The sequence below is a fragment of the Rattus rattus genome, chromosome 6 (genome assembly GCF_011064425.1).
Source record: "Rattus rattus isolate New Zealand chromosome 6, Rrattus_CSIRO_v1, whole genome shotgun sequence".
Taxonomy (NCBI): domain Eukaryota; kingdom Metazoa; phylum Chordata; class Mammalia; order Rodentia; family Muridae; genus Rattus; species Rattus rattus.
Genome location: NC_046159.1, coordinates 35,236,403 through 35,252,719, shown reverse-complemented (window position 1 = coordinate 35,252,719; position 16,317 = coordinate 35,236,403). Strand labels below are relative to the sequence as shown.

Genomic DNA, 16,317 nt, shown 5'->3' with positions numbered 1-16,317 from the left:
ATTCAGGTATAGCAACAGATGTAGGATGATGTCATTATGCAGGTGAAGGGAGGTACAAGATAGAACGAGGCCTGTCATTGGACAAGAAGGAGGCAGGAGAAAAGTTTTAGAGGAGGAGGACACTGGAACAAGAGAGAAGGAGCAGTTGAGAGAACATGGAGGTGGAGGTTAAGATTCTTTTCTGCACATTTACAGGTTGTTATGAATATTCTTATGGGATGGATGTGTATAGGGCTTTGAAAGTCTAAGTGGGCAATTATATCTTATCAATTGAATCAGAATTAACTGTGTTATGTGTTCGTTCATGTGACGATTTAATTGAATTCAAGAGAGCATGTGGTGGCTGGAGACACTGGGCAGCCACAGAATTGGGTGTGTATGTCTGGCATGGTGGCAACCTGCCTTGGGAATTAGACCGGTAGAGAGACTGTTGCCAGGCCCGGAAAGTAGCCATCTGCAGTGTGGTATCAGATGGAATCCTAGCTGCCTGGAAACCAGTTTTCTCTTAGCAGTATTTACAGGAAAATGTAGAGCTCTCAGCAGGAGTTATAGAACTCCCGAAGCATGCCTGCCTGGATGCTGCCATGGTACCACCTTTATGATAATAGCATGATCCTGTAAGCCAGCCTTAATTAAATGTTGTCCTTATAAGAGTTGCCTTGATCATGGTGTTTGTTCACAGCAATGGGGACACCAACTAAGACAGAAATCAACATGGCATTTCTGTGAATACCAAGTAAATTCACTCCCAGGAGCTCAGGGACCATGTGTATATTTACCAGGGAAAAGAGGCCAAATTTAAGAAGAAAAACTAATCTATGTCATTCTGCTTAAGTCTTAGCAAGCCCTTCACTTGAAGCTGCTCTCTTCTTTTATCATTACATTGGAAGAATTCAAATTAAGATAGGGTTCATTTACAACCATACCCACCATTGTAATCAACAAAGAAACAATAATCGACATGTGAGAAAGACCTGTAGTCCCAGTACTTGTTGGTAAAGGGCAGTATAATTAGGAATTCTAGGCCATAATGATCACAATGGCAAGAATCCCGGATAGAGGAATTCTCTAAGAAGTCTCAGAGACCCAGGATTGCTCTCAAGAGTCAATGCAGTTGACATTAGCTGAAATGTCCAACAGTTGGGATATAGAACCTGAAGAGACCACCTCTAGTAGCCAGAACATGACCCCCTCTGGAGAGATGGGAACCCAATTCACCTACAAGATTCTTGATCCAAAGTTGGTTCTGTCTAAAAGAAATGCAGAGACAAAGATGGAGCAGTGACTGAAGATATGACCAACCAGTCAGCACATTTTGAGACCCATACCATGAGAAGGGACAAATCTCTCACACTATTAATGGTGCTATGTTGTGCTTTCACACAGGAGCCTAGAATAGCAGCCCTCTGTGAGGCTCTCCCCAGCAGCTGACAGAAACAGATACAGGTAACGCAGACAAATGTTAGTCAGAATTTGGGGAACCCCATGGAAGAGTTAGGGAAATGATTGAAAGTCATCAAGGAGATGGCAACTCCCCTACAATGTCAACTAATCTAGACCCTTGGGAACTCCTAGTGACTGAGCAATACATTGGTTGGTCTGAGGCCCTGGCACATATGTAGCAGAGGGCTGCTTTGTCTGGCCTCAGTGGGAGAGGATAATGACTATGTGCCTAATCCTACAGAGACTTCTGCATCAGAGTAGGGAAAAATTGGAATTGGGGGTTGCCTCTCAGAGGTGAAGGGGAGGGAGAAGGGGAGGAACTCTGCAAGGGGAGATCACCTGAAGGGGGGCAACATTTGGAATGTAAATAAATAAATAGGAAAAAAATGAAGGAGTTCCTAGTAAAGGGGGCAGTGAAAGTTCCTTTCACCAGGGGGCAGTGGTGAGGGAGCTGGGAGTGCTGATGACAGGAGTTAATTACTAGACCCCAAAAAGTGGTGGGAGAGAAACAACTCCTGAGAGTTGCCTTCCAATTTCCACATGCATTTTCTTTGACACAGTTCACACACAAGCATTAGATTAATTAATTAGCTAATTAAGTAAATTTTAAATTAATGAACTAGATGTAGCTTAGTGGTAGAAGGCTTGTATGTATGCTGTAGACCCTAGGGTTCATCAGCAGCAGTAAAGAAAAATGAAAAATGGGTTTGGGTATTGTTTTGCTGAATAGAAAAGAGAAAGAAAAACCAATCTTCTTTTATTGGGCAGAAATTTTCATGGCACTAATTAAAAATTAATCTCTAAAATTTTAATTTTGTTAAATATCGTATCTTTCACTCTGGTTAGAATTTCAATTGTCCAGACATTTAAAGGCCTTAGAATAGTTGATTTCCAAAATCACCATTGAATGTAATCAGGCATCTCAGAATCAGTACTTACTTCTATCTACCTGTAAGTCAGCTAACACACTCTATTATTTGATAATTGCAACAGTAAAATATTTATTAAAAAGTCTAATCATGCTTCATTTATAATGTAACTCAATAACATACAGCAATAGAGATACTTATACCTATGGTGGCAGAAAGAAAATATGTGAGCTGTCAAAATACAGTACTTCAATATGGAAAGACAGTTGAGCAGTTAGGAACATCTGCTCACTTGCAGAAGACCAAGGTTTAGTTTCCTGCATTCAGGTCAGGTGATTCACAACTCCGGTTCTAGGGGATCCATAATCACCTTCTTTCAACCTCCAGAGCCACACCATTGGTGTGGACATAGACATAAAATAATAAAGAATAACTTCAAGCACTGCTTCAGCTTCAGATTGAAGACTAATGTAATGAACTCAGTTTGTCCTTGGTCATCATTAATAGCTCTTTTCTCTTAATTTTCAATTAGATCTACAGCCTTTGGAGGGGTTTGCAACAGACTGTTCTGGGAACGACATAACATACATGTCTACTCAGCCTAGAAGGAGCGTCTAGGGAAGACTAACTTAAGGACTCTACCGATGTCCAATTTGTCCAGAATCTTCCACATTTTTATTCTCCTGCACATGTGACATTTTGGTGACCTTTTGTTTACCACCTGAGGTTCATGTGCTTCCTCTTCCCTATTGCAGGTAATATTTCAATTTGGAGGGAATGCTGCAATTCAGAGGAGCGTGCCAAACAACAGAAGGTGAACTGCTGGGTGGATATAAGCTTCAGTTCTACTGTTAGTAGCTTTAAATCCAAATTATACACTTAGCTGGTGGACAGAGTCGCTGAATTAAATACATGTAACATACCTGAAATGTAGTAAATATTCGGCACTCCTTAGTCACAGTGACTGTGTATGGAGCAGTGTTAGTTCTGCACGTGGTCTGTACTTCTTTAACAGGCTAATTTCTAGTATTAACTAATGACTTTCCTTATAACTTAGCATTTAGCCAAATGCTTAGCACATAGAAATAATTAATCAAGTAATAAATGAATGAGGAGATGAAAACCTTTTATTTCCTACAAAATATTTTTTAACTTAGCATCCTAATGACAATCTAAATGCAGAATTCAACTGTAGTCAGGAATTCAGCATCTTTCAATTAAATGATTTAAGAACTTGATCTACAGTTGGAAGACTTGTTCACACCTTTAATCCCAGCACTTAAAAGGCAGAAGCAGACATATCTGTGTTGAATTAGAGGCCAGCCTGATCTACATAGATAGTTCCATATCAGATATGGCTACATGGTTAGACCACATCTCAAAAGAAAAGAGGCTTGATTTACCACCTCTGTCCCAAGTCTTCTTTAAGAACTCTGTATGCTTTTTCAGGTCACACAAAACTGCTTTGGTCCATAATGATGCAGCAGACAGAAAAGAATCAAATGAAAAAAATAATTGTTTGGAGTTTTGCTCATATTGATTTGTATTCCTGGAAAAGTGCTGGTGGCTGTTTGAGAGCATGAGGTGGGATTAGTGCTTTTGAGGCATTAGGTCAAGCACAGAAGACATTGGGTACTTCAACTTTCAGCAGAGTGCACTAAAGAAAGAAAGGATGGGGCACTATCATATCTTCTGCTTTGCCATCTCTTCTCTCATGCTGTTTAGAGGACAAATAAAGTTAGAAAGATGTGGGGCTACAGGTATCTGGTCTATAATTATGTCTTTGTCCAGTTGTAAGCTCTTTGTACCTTCACAAAAAGGCATGCTCTGAAAGGATGGCTTTTAGCTCACCACCAGTGTGGCATCGAATACTTCCATTTGTCAGCGTGTCTGCTCTGAAATTATACAAAAGACACACCCCAGTGTCAACAGCTCTGCACTTGTCAGCTAACCACATATGAGAAATCCCAAGCTGAATACAGCAGGAATGTTTAGACATTTTTTTTGTCTTCGCTGAAAGGTCACCTTTGGCAATAATATGACTGATTTCTGCCCAGCAAGAGCTAGCTAGGTTAAAATAATAGCTTCTCACTTTACACAGGTTTGGGTTCTCTTATTACCATGGATCAGATCACTCCCTCTAACCTGTCACCCAGCTGAGTCTAATTCCATCCACAAAATTCCTATTATTCTCACAAGCATGCAGCTTCATTCATATGAACTAGACTGCAAGTACATGCTGACTTACTTCTACTAACTTGGTTTGAGCATATGTTTCACTTTTTATTTATAGCCTCGGGAAATTGGTTTCCGGAAAATCAACAATAATATATCAATAGAGTTAATGATCTAAAACACCCCTAAGTGGGTAATAATACTTTTAATAGACGGTCAATAGCTGTAGTCCGTAAGAGAAAGATACCTTCAGAGAGACAGTAGCTTTGTGTGGAAATGTCTTTGTACCTGCTATAAAACATGTTGGAAATGAAAAAGACAGCTTTTTCCTTGTTTTGTCAGCATCTCTTCTTGAAATCAATGGTGTATGCTTGGGCTCTTTCTGTGTGTGTCTGGAAGATTAATAGTATTTATAATTATAAATATGGCTCCACAAACACGTACATTACAGAAACGTGAACCCCCATAAATTCTTGTTTGCGCAGTAAGCATTCAAGCAAATCACTTCATATTTATTAATATACTCTGGGATCTGCAGGGAAATTGTTGCATTTCATTACTATTTACATCTTAGACTCAGGCAAGGTATACATAGAAAAAAGGGAAATAAAATGGATGAGTTTGGAGAGCTTAGCTACTCTATCAAGAACTGATCCTAGTTATTGCCAATCTAAAACTGTGAAATGTAATAATGTGAATTTATCTCTAACTCCTTTGCCCCTAGGAAGCCAAAACTTCTAGAATAATGCTTTTATTTTTATATTAAATTATAGGAGTTACATCAGAAGTGATGCCCATAATTAGGAGATGATTATAAAATGGATACCTACAAGAGCTTCATTTGACACCCAACCTTTACCACTAAATGCTTAAGGAAAATGGTATCTAACCAATTTAGTAATAAGATGTCCAACACTGTAGGCAAATAGCTGGGCTAACCCAGCTTATGAAATGAAAGGTTTACTTGGAACATGTGTGGTTTTTGACCCTATAATCCACAGGGCTTATCCTTCGGGAGCCTGAGATTAAGTAGATGTTAGAACAAGCTGTTCACTTCATGGTGTGCAGGAGGCAAAGAGGAGACAGCACTGGGACCAGAGTCCTAGCATCTTTCCAAGTATTTCCACAATGAGCCAGAACCTCCTACCAGAACACATATCTTAATCCAGTCCAGCACAACTTAGCTGCTACTGGTTCAAGCTTCTGTTGTCTGACCCTAAGCCATTTATTTAGTTTAGACATATTTAAGTACAGTACAATACTGGACAAAATGTTTCCTGGTAACAATTATCTCAATTCTATGTGCACAATAAAGCACAAGACTTGCTTACATCAAACTATTTTGCAAAGTTTATATTATTTCCACCATGAAGATGGGTTCCTAAGGACCTAGAAGCTGGTGTAATCTCAGTAATTTAGATACGATAGAGGTTACCAAGCTGTTAAGTACATGTGACATATCCTCTAAGAAGAGTGTCTCAATTAGAGTCTCTACTGCTCTGAGGAAACACTGTGACCAAAGGAAGGCTGGGGAATGAAGGTTTATATAGTTTTTTGCTTCTATGTTCCTATAGTCCATCATTGAAAGAAATCAGGACAGGAACTCAGGACGACCAGTCCAGGGATAGCACACCTCCATGATCTGGGTCCTCCCACATAAATCATTATCAAGAAACACCTTACCTCTGGATCTTATGGAGAGAGTTTCTCAATTCAGTTTCCCTCCTTCCAGATAATGCTAGTTTACGTTGACATAGAACTAGCTACGGCATAGGTATTGCAGTGACTGAGAAGCAATGCTTAAGATAAAGGTCTAAATAGGGAAATTTGGGAAAAATATAATAATGTGGATATTTGGGTGTGTCCTGACCCTACAGAAAGCACAGATTACCAGGCTGTTAATAATATTCACTACTGGGCTCCTGTGCAGAAAATAGGTCTAGATGGCCCCTCTATTGAAGAAACAAGCATGCATGCTTAATATTCTAAATCCTTTACTGCTTATCTGTGAAAATGAGGACCTTGGGCCCATTGCATGACCCTACTCTCTTATGTTTTTAAAGTAAAGTAATCTAAATTCGTAAGATGGCCACTTTGCAAACGAGCTAAGACTACTTCCCATGATAAGAATAATTACAATATTTACCTTTATATCTCTTATTTGGCTTTATTGTGCCTGCAATTTAAAACAAACAAAAATATTTTATGTGACACGCCACTGATGATTTAAAATACCACAGATTTTGGAGCTCATGGGATGGCTCCCTACTTCAGATCACTTGTTGCTCTTGGAGAGAATTTCAATTTTGTTTCCTGACTCCACACAGTAGTTAATACTGTCCATACCTCCATTTCCAGTGGATCTGCCATATTCTGGTCTCTATGGCACCAGGCAGTGTATGGTGCAAGTATAATTGTGCAGACAAAATAACCCTACACAAAAAATGATCATTATACCAATCTTAAAATACCACACCTTCATTACCTTGAATTTTTAGAAGTCAATAACCCACAGACATTCTCACTAGACGGAAAGCCTCGTGTCCCCAAGATACCATGACTTTCTCAAAGCTCTCAGAAGAATGTTATGATTCTTCACTTAGCTGAAATGATTCATCCGTTATAATTCTGATTATTATGTCCTTGATTCTACTAAAAGTTATATCTATCTCCAGAAACATCATTGACCCTAGGATTAGGACTCTATCCTTTATCCTCCAAACCAATATGAAAGGTAAAGTTTACGTAATCATCCTGCTTCTCTCGTGCTTTTGTCTGTCAGAACAGAAGTGTATGTGTATGTTTCTTTCCATGTGGCTGTGCATGTATGTCCAGTGTTCAAGGGTGCCAGAAGAAAGGGTTAAAATCCTGGAAGCTGAGGTATAGGTGGTTGGGAACTGAATTTGTGTTATCCAATGAGATATCTTGTTGATCCCTTTTGGCACATTACTTTAACTTGTCTATCACACATTTTGTAAGGTCTATGTGATTTAACTGGGCAACTGAGGTTTATATCTCTAAATTTAAAGTCTGTTACTTCACTCCACTTCCAAAGTCCCTCTTGCCATGTAATATGATATGTTTCCGGGTTTAAGAAATTAGAAAGTGGATGGCTTGGTAAAGGATTGGGAGAAATGGGTTATTATGCCTCTGCTCATCATTTGCTATTTTTAATAACATCTTTCCTGGGAAGACTAGCACTTGAATATTGGACTCCCATTATTCTTACTTGCAGAGTTCTTGTTGTAATACAGATAAAAATGATTATGAAATTTTGCATGAACATATGTGGTGTTGTGTTGAGGTATTTTCTATTATCATTGCTATATAATCTATACAAGAAAGCACCAAGTAAAATCAATAAACTGGATTCCCTTACCTTAAGAGCTTGTCTCCAGGCACATAGATTAACATGACCAGAGGTTAATGACAGAAGTCATCACAGGAAATTTATCTGAACTCCAGGGGATAGTTCTGTTTATCTCCATCTTTTCCACATGCACCCTTCCCAGAATATAACTCCATTTCCCAACTGAGTAGAATTCCCAGAGAAGTGAGTTGTGAAGCATAAAGTTTGATCAAACTGTGGAAGGTACAGTAATCTATGGGTATAAAGATAGGAATTTATATCACAATTCATTACTATGACCATTTAGCATGATAGTATTAGGTTCTCCATTAGGGCTTATGATTTCAGGGATATGGACCCTGAGAGGCTACCATGTTCCAGTACAGGGCCCTCAAGCCATTCACACACAGTCAACTTTAAATGAACTCCTTGATAGTAAAAATAATAAAAGGCATAGAATACGTAAAGGTGGCAGAGAAAGAAGTTGGCATTAGGGAGGAACAGAAATGGAGAAAAAGAATACATTTGATCAAAAATTGTTGTATGGAAACACAAAATTCTCAAATTATAAAAAATAATGAAAGAAAGTGGTACTCTTTAAGCTCTCATGCCACCTTCTCTGATCCCATGATCTCCTTCTGTGTATAGTGTGATAATCTTTGTGGTTAAATACTAAATTATATTTCCCAATTCACCTCACCTCAGTTATATTTCTGATTGCTATTTGAGACTCCAGATTCCTGAATAACTTTCTTTTATTTCATTCCAATGAATAAAATAGTAGTTACCATGGAAACTCCAACTCCTTGTACTCTAGGTAAGTAGTAAGATAGAGCACTTTCTGGGCTATGAAGAACACTGAAGCTGTAGAACATTCTTAGGATTTTGAATGCTGATTATGTCTTTGGAAACCTCCCCCCACATACACAAACAGCCGTGATGATAAAGCAAAGTCATTTACATTGTTCATTGCTCAGTGCACTGAGATAAAATACCATTTTGGCAGAGTCTTGATAGCATCTCAGAAAAGGGAGAAAAGAGTCACTTGCTTTTCTGACTTGGAGTATAGATTAAGCATTATCCTTCAGTGCAGGTGTCTTGACTACAGTAGAGAAAGTATGGTATATTTTAGCTTTAGTTTTGAGTGCATGATCACAATAATAAGGCTTTTGAATATGTCATCAGAAAAGCAATTTTCTGTGTAAAGGGTTTTGTACCACTCAATTATTAGTTGTCCTTAAAAGATATTTACTCTTTAATAAATACTTATTTTCCTGAGAATGGGGTAGCTTAATTTTTATGTAGGTAGATAATCAAGAGAATTACTAAAAAAAATGATCAAATCATTTCTAGTTTCATATTGCTGGGAAAAATACTTTGGAATAGTCAAGTCAGAGTATTGTAACTTTGAACTTTTTGACCTAATAGGTTAGTTGTTCTAGGGAGAATAACTACATATGAAACTTCTAGACTAGTCTAGAAATATCTCTTGCTAGAGTCAACATTACTAGAAATCTATGGAACTAAAAGAGCATATATTAGTTACTTATCATGTTGCTTGATTAAATACCTCACAAAAACAGCTTAAGAAAAGATTACAACTTTGGATGTTGGCACAAAGAAGTATGTTCTATTTTAATGGCAAAGGTTTGGCAGAATGATGGGTCCATGGTGGCTGAATCCTATGGCAGCAGCTACCTGTACAGAACTAACCTAGAAGCAGAATGGCCTTGACCAGAGCCCAAGAGAGACTATAGATCTCAAGGTCACAGCTTGTCACCTACATTAGTCAGCAAGATCCCAGTTCCAAAAGGTTTCTTATATAAGCACAATAGTGTCTCCATTTGAAAACAATCTGTTCAAATACATGAGTCTGTGAGGGAAAACTCCACAATAGAAATGGCTAGCAGTTGGCTACTATTACCTCTAGTCATATATACAGGTAAGTTTTACTTAAATATTACAGTTCTTAATAAAGTTCCATTAGCCTTTCACTTCCAAAGCCAAATGGAGCAACTCTAAGCTAAGGGTCATCCTAATCTCTTCCTAATGCTTCAGTATGCCAGATCAGGGGCTACCAGAGCCTTTCTCTGTTTAAGTCACTGAGTCCATGTCACAAATGTGGACCGTAGTAGTCTGAGTTTATTTTTCCAGACATTCTTACTGGAAGCCCCATCCCTACTCGGCACCTCAGGTAGGAACTAAAGTCTAGCAGTGAATGCTGACAAGTAACTTCTCAAAAAAAAAAAAATGAGATGCAATTCCGCACCCAATGATATACAGGATGGTCTTTGAAGCAAAATTTCTGCCATCTTCAGGGGTTCAGCTGTGCTCTTTGTAAAAAAGCATCAGAGCTGGGCATGTAAACCGTTGGCATTCATTCACAGAAGGAGAGGCTGGGAAGGACCTGGTACCCACACCTAAGTATAGAGTCGTTCTCCTAACCATTTGTATGCAATTCAACCCTAATTGTATGTCTACTGTTGGAGGAGTTAAAACTATCCAGGCTGGAAAGAATATATGGAGGAAGATTCATCCATCTGGCTATGGAGAATTCATACTTTATTCTGGGTCTAGCAGTCCCTCCAGTATGGCTGCTGTAAGGTCACTTACACTGTTACATAGGTAAGCCGAATAAGCCTATTTATTCTGCCAGAGAGAACTCTGTCAATATTGTTCTTCAGTTTATTCTTGGGACCTTGTAGGAGGAGCTGTTGTTGTTTGTATCTTCTTCAAGGAAGGGACTTTGGAAACACTTACCCATTCCCAATCCAAACACCTGAATGTAAATCTCCCAGAGGACATTCACAAATTTATTTTTCATTCATGGAAATGAGTTCTGGCCCATGATAATTTCACAGCTGGATAGGAAATTTCCTATTGTTAAGCGGGGAAGTAGACTAAGCAAGCTTTTGATGGTAAAGCTTACATGTTTCTATTAGGCTGATTGAGAAGACCAAAGAGAAATCTCTGTCTTGTCTGTTCTGGCAAGACAGAAAAAGTCAGGTCTGGGGAGGGCATTGGATGCATCTTTTAGCGACATGCATTGAATTATAAAGGCACTTTCTTGCACAGCTGGCTGGCCAACTGCTTGCGCATTCTTATGACTTGTTCTATTAACACTCTCTTATTTATACATAGTGGCTACTTGCAATCACATTAGACAGCCTTCCCAGAGATGACAACAGAACTTTCCAAGCAAATGGTCGGAAGAAGCAAGCTGGAGTAGCCATTCTAATATCAAATAAAGTCAATTTTCAACTAAAAGTCATCAAAAAAGATAAGGAAGGACACTTTATATTTATCAAAGGAAAAATCCACCAAGATGAACTCTCAATCCTAAATATCTATGCCCCAAATACAAGGGCACCTACATACGTAAAAGAAACCTTACTAAAGCTCAAAACACACATTGCACCTCACACAATAAGAGTAGGAGACTTCAACACCCCACTCTCATCAATGGACAGATCATGGAAACAGAAATTAAACAGAGACGTAGACAGACTAAGAGAAGTCATGAGCCAAATGGACTTAACGGATATTTATAGAACGTTCTACCCTAATGCAAAAGGATATACCTTCTTCTCAGCTCCTCATGGTACTTTCTCCAAAATTGACCATATAATTGGTCAAAAAACGGGCCTCAACAGGTACAGAAAGATAGAAATAATCCCATGCATGCTATCGGACCACCACGGCCTAAAGCTGGTCTTCAATAACAATAAGGGAAGAATGCCCACATATACGTGGAAATTGAACAATGCTCTACTCAATGATAACCTGGTCAAGGAAGAAATAAAGAAAGAAATTAAAAACTTTTTAGAATTTAATGAAAATGAAGGTACAACATACCCAAACTTATGGGACACAATGAAAGCTGTGCTAAGAGGAAAACTCATAGCGCTGAGTGCCTGCAGAAAGAAACAGGAAAGAGCATATGTCAGCAGCTTGACAGCACACCTAAAAGCTCTAGAACAAAAAGAAGCAAATACACCCAGGAGGAGTAGAAGGCAGGAAATAATCAAACTCAGAGCTGAAATCAACCAAGTAGAAACAAAAAGGACCATAGAAAGAATCAACAGAACCAAAAGTTGGTTCTTTGAGAAAATCAACAAGATAGATAAACCCTTAGCCAGACTAACGAGAGGACACAGAGAGTGTGTCCAAATTAACAAAATCAGAAATGAAAAGGAGACATAACTACAGATTCAGAGGAAATTCAAAAAATCATCAGATCTTACTATAAAAGCCTATATTCAAAAAACTTGAAAATCTGCACGAAATGGACAATTTCCTAGACAGATACCAGGTACCAAGTTAAATCAGGAACAGATAAACCAGTTAAACAACCCCATAACTCCTAAGGAAATAGAAGCAGTCATTAAAGGTCTCCCAACCAAAAGAGCCCAGGTCCAGACGGGTTTAGTGCAGAATTCTATCAGACCTTCATAGAAGACCTCATACCAATATTATCCAAACTATTCCACAAAATTGAAACAGATGGAGCACTACCTAACTCCTTCTATGAAGCCACAATTACTCTTATACCTAAACCACACAAAGACCCAACAAAGAAAGAGAACTTCAGACCAATTTCCCTTATGAACATCGACGAAAAATACTCAACAAAATTCTGGCAAACCCGAATCCAAGAGCACATCAAAACAATCATCCACCATGATCAAGTAGGCTTCATCCCAGGCATGCAGGGATGGTTTAATATAATGGAAAACCATCAACGTGATCCATTATATAAACAAACTAAAAGAACAAAACCACATGATCATTTCATTAGATGCTGAGAAAGCATTTGACAAAATTCAACACCCCTTCATGATAAAAGTCCTGGAAAGAATAGGAATCCAAGGCCCATACCTAAACATAGTAAAAGCCATATACAGCAAACCAGTAGCTAACATTAAACTAAATGGAGAGAAACTTGAAGCAATCCCACTAAAATCAGGGATTAGACGAGGCTGCCCATTCTCTCCCTACTTATTCAATATAGTTCTTGAAGTTCTAGCCAGAGCAATCAGACAACAAAAGGTCAAGGGGATACAGATCGGAAAAGAAGAAGTCAAAATATCACTATTTGCAGATGATATGATAGTATATTTAAGTGATGCCAAAAGTTCCACCAGAGAACTACTAAAGCTGATAAACAACTTCAGCAAAGTGGCTGGGTATAAAATTAACTCAAATAAATCAGTAGCCTTCCTCTACACAAAAGAGAAACAAGCTGAGAAAGAAATTAGGGAAACGACACCCTTCATAATAGACCCAAATAATATAAAGTACCTCGGTGTGACTTTAACCAAGCAAGTAAAAGATTTGTACAACAAGAACTTCAAGACTCTGAAGAAAGAAATTGAAAGAAGATGGAAAGATCTCCCATGCTCATGGATTGGCAGGATTAATATAGTAAAAATGGCCATTTTACCAAAAGCGATCTACAGATTCAATGCAATCCCCATCAAAATACCAATCCAATTCTTCAAAGAGTTAGACAGAACAATTTTCAAATTCATCTGGAATAACAAAAAACCCAGGATAGCTAAAACTATCCTCAACAATAAAAGGACTTCAGGGGGAATCGCTCCCTGAACTCAAGCAGTATTACAGAGCAATAGTGATAAAACTGCATGGTATTGGTACAGAGACAGACAGATAGACCAATGGAATAGAATTGAAGACCCAGAAATGAACCCACACACCTATGGTCACTTGATTTTTGACAAAGGAGCCAAAACCATCCAATGGAAAAAAAGATAGCATTTTCAGCAAATGGTGCTGGTTCAACTGGAGGTCAACATGTAGAAGAATGCAGATCGATCCATGCTTATCACCCTGTACAAAGCTTAAGTCCAAGTGGATCAAGGACCTCACATCAAACCAGACACACTCAAACTAATAGAAGAAAAACTAGGGAAGCATCTGAACACATGGGCACTGGAAAAAATTTCCTGAACAAAACACCAATGGCTTATGCTCTAAGATCAAGAATCGACAAATGGGATCTCAAAAACTACAAAGCTTCTGTAAGGCAAAGGACACTGTGGTTAGGGACAAAACGGCAACCAACAGATTGGGAAAAGATCTTTACCAATCCTACAACAGATAGAGGCCTTTATATCCAAAATATACAAAGAACTCAAAAGTTAGACCAAGAGGGAGACAAATAACCCTATTAAAAAATGGGGTTCAGAGCTAAACAAAGAATTCACAGCTGAGGAATGCCGAATGGCTGAGAAACACCTAAAGAAATGTTCAACATCTTTAGTCATCAGGGAAATGCAAATCAAAACAACCCTGAGATTTCACCTCACACCAGTGAGAATGGCTAAGATCAAAAACTCAGGTGACAGCAAATGCTGGCGAGGATGCGGAGAAAGAGGAACACTCCTCCATTGTTGGTGGGGTTGCAGACTGGTACAACCATTCTGGAAATCAGTCTGGAGGTTCCTCAGAAAATTGGACATTGAACTGCCTGAGGATCCAGCTATACCTCTCTTGGGCATATACCCAAAAGATGCCCCAACATATAAAAAAGACACGTGCTCCACTATGTTCTTATCGCAGCCTTATTTATAATAGCCAGAAGCTGGAAAGAACCCAGATGCCCTTCAACAGAGGAATGGATACAGAAAATGTGGTACATCTACACAATGGAATATTACTCAGCTATCAAAAAACAACGACTTTATGAAATTCAGGGGCAAATGGTTGGAACTGGAAGATATCATCCTGAGTGAGCTAACCCAATCACAGAAAGACATACATGGTATGCACTCATTGATAAGTGGCTATTAGTCCAAATGCTTGAATTACCCTAGATGCCTAGAACAAATGAAACTCAAGAGGGATGATCAAAATGTGAATGCTTCACTCCTTCTTTAAAAGGGGAACAAGAATAACCTTGGCAGGGAAGAGAGAGGCAAAGATTAAAACAGAGACTGAAGGAACACCCATTCAGAGCCTGCCCCACATGTGGCCCATACATATAGAGCCACCCAATTAGACAAGATGGATGAAGCAAAGAAGTGCAGACCGACAGGTGCCGGATGTAGATCGATCCTGAGAGACACAGCCAGAATACAGCAAATACAGAGGCGAATGCCAGCAGCAACCCACTGAACTGAGAATAGGCCCCCCGTGGAAGAAATCAGAGAAAGAACTGGAAGAGCTTGAAGGGGCTCGAGACCCCATATGTACAACAATGCCAAGCAACCAGAGCTTCCAGGGACTAAGCCACTACCTAAAGACTATACATGGACTGCCCCTGGACTCTGACCTCATAGGTAGCAATGAATATCCTAGTAAGAGCACCAGTGGAAGGGGAAGCCCGGGGTCCTGCTAAGACTGACCCCCCAGTGAACTAGACTGTGGGGGGGAGGGCGGCAATGGGGGGGGGGTGGGAGGGGAACACCCATAAGGAAGGGGAGGGAAGGGATGTTTGCTCGAAACCGGAAAGGAATAACACTCAAAATGTACATAAGAAATACTCAAGTTAATAAAAAAAAAAATAAATAAAAATAAAAATAAAAATAAAAAAAAAAGAATTAACAAGGTCAGAACTGTGAAGCAACAAGGGTGTACTGGAGAACACAGGAAGTCGAAGGTTCTCATTAATAGCAAATGTGTTCTTGATTGACTGTATAGTGATTCTGTGATGGAACCTTTGAGGTGACTGAGTGAGACAGGAGAACCTCTATCTTACCTGTAAGTGTTAAATTTTTTCCACTGGAAATCATGCTCTCCCCATAATCCTTACTACATTGACACCTATACATTAGAACACCAAGTGGCTTCTTGAAATGGCCTGAATCCTTTCTGCTTCTCTAAGTAGCTAACATTGAGATTAGTAAATAGTTACATGATGGGTGTGCATGTTTCTGGGTAGGTATTTTTTTTCCATTGATCACCGTGGTTGTAGAATCAGTCAACACCAGATGTGGGTAACAGAAGGAGCAGACTCACAGCTTCTCTCCTTCTCCCTCTCTTGCCCTCCTCTGATCACTGTCATTGTTACACAAATGAATATCATTGCCACTTGAGGCAACAGTGATAAAAAGAGAACTGAACAGGAGACTAAACTGACTTGCTTTGTAGTCATTATGTGACAGCTCTGTAGCTAAACCATTGGCAATGTTACATGTACCTCACAGCTTTCAATGTCTAGTAGTTATTAGATTCTAGAGTACCTGGGACCACTTTGATAATGGAGCTGTCAAGATTCAGGGACTACCCTTGAAATGCTGTCTTTTACCAACCTCTGCTTTGTGTCTAAATTTATTTTTAAAAATATCCAAGGCTACTGTCCTCAGTGGAATCATTTTGCAAAAGAATATTACCAATGATCATTAAGTCAAGTCTGATTCCTCCCAGCTTACTTATCTTTTCTGAAAGACAGAAAGAAACTTACTAAATCCATGTTAATAGGTATATGCTAACATTTGTATGCAATGGCCACAGGGTAGC

The 16,317-nt window shown here is 39.0% G+C and overlaps 1 protein-coding gene across 2 annotated transcripts in view; it reads left to right on the top strand.

Annotated features, from left to right (window-relative positions):
• The window catches only part of Grm7 (glutamate metabotropic receptor 7), an 808,808-nt gene that overhangs the window by 572,779 nt on the left and 219,712 nt on the right, over positions 1-16,317 (top strand). The window contains exon 8 of one of the 2 annotated variants that reach the window (XM_032905983.1): positions 3,068-3,680. The exons of the other annotated variant lie outside the window; for it this stretch is intronic. Within the exon in view, the coding sequence (XP_032761874.1) occupies positions 3,068-3,130 (63 nt within the window). The 3' untranslated portion in view covers positions 3,131-3,680. Of the gene's footprint in view, positions 1-3,067; positions 3,681-16,317 lie in introns of those variants that run through there. 2 annotated transcript variants of the gene reach the window in all.